Consider the following 5,644-nt stretch of genomic DNA (forward strand, 5'->3'; position numbering starts at 1 on the left):
TATTCAGGTATTGCATAAAAACCGCAGACTAAATATTGCACTAAAATAGAGCATTGCGTAAAATAATGGCCGTTTCAACTGCATGCTTTAAATGCCTATATTCAAACGTAACTACACAAACCGGATAGCTTATTATAGGCCCTCTGTTGTTTCAGTGGTAAGGCTAAGAACTTATGTCGCTTAAAATTGCGTTTCGATACTCGTGGTGAGCAGAGTACAAATAGCCCGTTGTGTGGTTTGGGATAAAAAAAAAAACAAGGAAAGCTAATTATCATTAATCTGAAGAGTTCTCATAAAGAAAGGATACTTTTATCATTTAGTCTCCCGGTAGGTCAGCGGTACATTTATGGGCTTACAGCGCAAAAATCCGGGGTTTCGATCCCTTGCGATGGACATAGCAGATAATCTAATATGGTTTTGCGCTAAAGCAAACGAAAAACAAAATTTATCATTTATAATAATCTTTTCTAATAACTGTTGTTTTATTAGTTTCAGTGTTGGTGTTTTCAACCTAAACATGACCTAACGCTTTCATGGGCTAAACGGCGAGGTCAAAGACTCTTAGGGTTTCGGTAAATCCGACCTTAAGCCATCCAGCAGCACTCACCTCAAAAAGACTTTTGTTCTACTTTTTGAACCGAATTGATTCTCATTCTTGTAACTCACCCACAGCTGGAAGTACTAAGTGTGTTTAGCAGCATCGCGACGCGAACCTTGGACCTTTCAATCCGCACAAAACTACTAGCTCACGTCCGGTCCTTAAGTTTTAAAACACGAGTAAGGTGTAAATGTATTCGAACACTATTACTTCCTGCCAGTGTTTACTATAGAAACATATACAAGGTATTTCAAAATATTTAACTTATTTATTTTCCTTATTTCTGCTTAAAATTGCCGATTCTCCATCATTTTAAACTGACAGACTCGTTTATCGAAAGAAATTAACGTGTCAAAGAACGGGTCATGTTAGTACTGTGTACTAGAAAATACTGCATATATTGGTGATGTGGAAGTCACTGAGAGCGAGATAGAAAAAAAAATTGTTTACATTAGTTTCCTGTTGTCTTTATGATTTATCCTGTGTACGTCTAAATGCACTTATATAAACGTTAGTTTTTTTACTGAAAGATACTTAAGATAAGGCTTTTTAAACTCTGTATACTTATACTGATGCTTCGTCCTTTTCTGAACTAAAATTCTTATATGATAAACAACTCAATGACTAAGAACTTAGGCTAGCACGGCATGACTTAAGGTAACCTGTTCAAAAGAACTTGAAGAATATGAATTCAGGCTAGCACGGCATGACTTAAGGTAACCTGTTCAAAAGAACTTGAAGAATATGAATTCAGGCTAGCACGGCACGACTTAAGGTAACCTGTTCAAAAGAACTTGAAGAATATGAATTCAGGCCCTTAAGTCATGCCGTGCTAGCCTGAATTCATATTCTTCAAGTTCTTTTGAACAGGTTATCTTAAGTCATGCCGTGCTAGCCTGAATTCATATTCTTCAAGTTCTTTTGAACAGGTTACCTTAAGTCGTGCCGTGTTAGTTATCAGTTTATAACTTTATTGGCCTGGAATGACCACGTAGTTAGGGAGCTCGACTCGCAATCTGAGGGTCGCGGGTTCGAATCCCCGGTCCACCAAACATGCTCGCATTTTCAGCCGTGGAGGCGTTATAATGTGACGGTCAATTCCACTATTCATTGGTAAAAGAGTAGCCCAAAAGTTGGCGATGGGTGGTGATGACTAGCTGCCTTCCCTCTAGTTTTACACTGCTAAATTAGGGACGACCAGTGCTGATAGCCCTCGTGTAGATTTACGCGAAATTAAAACAAACAAACTATATGTCTACCATTATTTGTTCGGTATATTTTCTTTTTAAACAAAATTACTGTCGTAACTATAATATTTTATAAGTTTGTATAAGTTAGAAAGTTTTTTTTTATTAGAGTAACACAACTGTCAGCCAACGTTTCATTTTTATTTTCACGAAATTACAGTCATCACTGTTTTATTTTATGTCACTGATCATTTTACAGACTTACAATGCTCAAATTCCGAGTTCGATTATCTGTGGTGGACAGAGCACATACAACCCATTGTGTAGATTTGCGCAGAAACAAAAAAACACACTAGACTTTTTACCCACGGCATAGCGGCTATAGAATGGTTCTGTTTGTTTGTGTTGTTGTTTTTTCAAGTATTAACTTTTAGCTCGTGGCTCCATCTCTTGACCTATTTGAGATCTAATTACAGCCGCAGCTGTTGACGATTTCCTCTTGTTTATAAAAGAGGGGCAAATAATGTGCTTACAGTATAGATCAACGCGCCATCTAACGATCAAACACTCTACACTAGTATAACTACCATTACTATACTTTATTGTAGTTTTATTAAATAAAGTTATATTACGTGAGTTTATTTGTCTGACCGAGTAAAATGTTTTGAAATAAATCAAGATTTATCGATCTAACACAAATTGCCTGCAATACAGCATAGCTTAAATGGCATGCGTAAAAATGATAGAATAAGGAAAATTCAAGTGAAGGGCATGAAAACTACCGCAAATGTCTTGCTACTCGCGACTAGTACTTTTATATTCATTTCAAACTACCAAGTATTTGTTAATCGCATAGCTAAACAATAGTTTATTTGTGCTCTGGCCATAGCGGGTATCGAAGCCCAATATTTAGTGCTATAAGCCCTTCAGACTTATCGTTTTGCCATCGGGAATCAACTATTTAGTAAGTATTATGTTATTAAACTTGCTTATTTATTTCGTTACCTAACTCTTTAGAAATAATGAGAGTGGAAACATCCTGGATAATCTTCTCTCCCGTATGGAACAATACGCCAACAATCTGGAGTCTTTGGTTGAAGAACGAACGGCTGACTATCTGGAAGAGAAACGTAAAGCAGAGGACCTGCTCTATCAACTTTTACCAAAGTACGTTCAGCATTTGCTAATCATTTTGAGTTCGAATTCAAAGACTGAGTGACCTCCAATTTTAAAGGTTTTTACTTTAGGTTTTTGAACTTTACACTAAAATGTTTATATGTATTTAGTGGTCTTCTCCTTAATGTTTAAGCCACCTTAAGGTTATATGAACTTTGAATCTGTAGTAACCATTTTAAAACTAATTTTGTTTAACTGGAAATCTTGTAAGCGCTTCACACATATGTTGCAGTTATAAACCTGAGAGCAAGCGACTTCTAAAGGGGTGGGAAGTGGAGAACAAGCCATTCGTAAAAGGGAAAAATTCGTGGTTTTGAAAGAAGAACGTAAACTATACACAATTTAGATGACCGGAAAAACTTCTAAAACCCGGTGTGTAGACTAACCTCCGCTAGTTTGCAGTCACAACTTGCTATTTAAGCTAAGGATAAACTATCTCAAATATGTTGTTCACGCATAGGGGCATCAATTTGTGAATTCGAGTCTAAAGAGTACATATTTATTTGGCATTTGCAAAAGTTGTATCTACTTACAATATTAGAGTAACAACGGGGCAATTCAATAAAAACATAACAATGTTGCTTTTGTCACGTGATTGCGAAATACATCTATATCATTTCTTTTAACCACTTTCACCTCTATACAATAGTGTGTTGTCTGTCAGTGAGTAAGTAGACACTAAAATAAATTCACATAATTTGTACTATCAGTAAAACGTGCAGATGCAATGAATCACAAGAAGAATTATGCACACTGTAGGCTACAACACAGAGTGACATATGAACTTTAAAAGCAAAAATTAAAAATATTTGCTACTTTAATTTTGGTTTTATTCATTCTTTAATTAGAACACTTTCGGGAACCATACGGAAGTACATCTAGTATTGATCAAATCTTTTTAAGCCTTTTTTTTTAACTCGAGGCCTATATACAGTATGTCAAAAAAAATTAGTTGAGAGATTGAACTTTCTGGTTATGATTCGAAACATTTAAATGAATTAAGTTAAGATAAATAAAAGCAGGTGCCCGTGGCTCTTCCATCGTCTCTCTTCTTACAGATCTGTAGCAAGTCAACTAATTCGTGGTGAAGTTGTAACAGCCGAAGCATTCGACAGTGTTACCATCTATTTTAGTGACATCGTGGGATTTACCGCAATCTCGGCCCAAAGTACACCTATGGAGGTAATTGTAGTTGTAAGAAGAAAACAGTTATTTGGAAAAGAAACAAATCTTAGCAGCAAGGGAACATGCCTAATGGTATCAATTAGAGTGCTTAATTGTTGGTACTTTAATACCAACATCCAATACTTTAACTCACAAGTTGTGTAAGAAAAACAGAAATTTAAAACTTATAGTATATCAACGGTTTAGTTTAGTAGTATTTAATTATAGAATACACTAGGCTAAAACTTGTGATCAAAATCATGTAAACTACAAATGCGTTTTTTTTTTCACATTCATCTTCATTTGCCCATTTCGGATTTAAAATCAGAGGTGTATAAAAACAGCATTTATTCTATATTGTGACTCCCACAAGTCACTGCCTAAAGAGACCTTTTGTGAGAACTCATCAGTTGTGCTAGACGATGAGAAACAAAAGACTACCCCCCTCCTCTGTTATATAATTCTAGCTCATGAAGATGGTGAGCTAGCAATGGGTTACACCATCTCTTCGGTCAGGAGGTTAAACTTCAGTACATAGTAGCTATAGATAATGAATAAGAAGTTTCGTATTTTAGAGTAGTGAAAAGGATTCCGAAACGAAAACTGAATACTATGAAAGGATGGTTGTCGCTCAAAACTTTAATTAATCAGTGATGAAGGTAAGTGAGAGACGAGAAACGTTCTTCAGGTAGGATAGATATAAGGAAGCAACATGTCCAGGACCAACCTCCGGAACAATCATCTCATAAAGTATTGAAAATATGATCACCTGAGGGAAGCAATTTTCGCGGAAGATGAAATGAAGAACTTATCAGGTCGCCAAGGATGACATTGTGAGTCTGGAAGCAGCGTCTAATATGTTTGATACGAAGCTTCTGAAGATGATTGAAAGTGTTGGTAAATGTTATGCGATCATACATCTTCTTCGTTGAGCTGGGAAGCTTAACTCTGTCCATAAATCATTCGTAAAAAGAAGAGACAGATACCCATGACATATGGCCATAGATAAAGCAAGGACGAATGAAGGCCTTATAAGAACACAGAAGAGGTGGATTTAAACTCCAAGTCAGACATCGCAAAAGGTTGAATCGTTGTGTGACTGTAAACTTTAGTGTTGCAAGATGAGATACTTATCGAAGGTGAAACACAAATATATAACTGCGTTAGATAGTTGTGTTGAAACATAGTGTTTTTCAACACTAAAGTTATCAGGATTTTGGCAAGATCGATATATATATTTTTTTTTTTTTGCTTGAACCAAACTTAATAACTTTAGTTTTTTAGATATTGAGTATAAGTCACCAATATATAACCCATAAGAAAGTGATTCACTGTTGTTTGTAGAACATCATTGAACAAGTAGCCACTGTGACAGTTTCATCAGCATAATGACAAAATCTGAACAGGACGTGAAGACTGTGGCATACCTGAAACATACAGGATATAGAGAACTGAACCTAGTGGAGTACCTGCATAGAGGATTACGAACCTTCAGAAGCTTAAGAAGACATAATGAATG

General features: G+C 35.9%; 1 protein-coding gene across 1 annotated transcript in view; it reads left to right on the forward strand.

Moving 5' to 3' along the window:
• The window catches only part of LOC106473583 (atrial natriuretic peptide receptor 1-like), a gene marked incomplete at both ends in the record, with an annotated part of 46,468 nt that overhangs the window by 33,631 nt on the left and 7,193 nt on the right, over positions 1-5,644 (forward strand). Inside the window, 2 exons of the mRNA XM_022401984.1 lie at positions 2,803-2,952; positions 4,020-4,143. Coding sequence (XP_022257692.1) covers positions 2,803-2,952; positions 4,020-4,143 — 274 coding nt within the window. The remainder of the gene's footprint in view (positions 1-2,802; positions 2,953-4,019; positions 4,144-5,644) is intronic.

The sequence above is a fragment of the Limulus polyphemus genome, unplaced genomic scaffold (genome assembly GCF_000517525.1).
Source record: "Limulus polyphemus unplaced genomic scaffold, Limulus_polyphemus-2.1.2 Scaffold6295, whole genome shotgun sequence".
Taxonomy (NCBI): domain Eukaryota; kingdom Metazoa; phylum Arthropoda; class Merostomata; order Xiphosura; family Limulidae; genus Limulus; species Limulus polyphemus.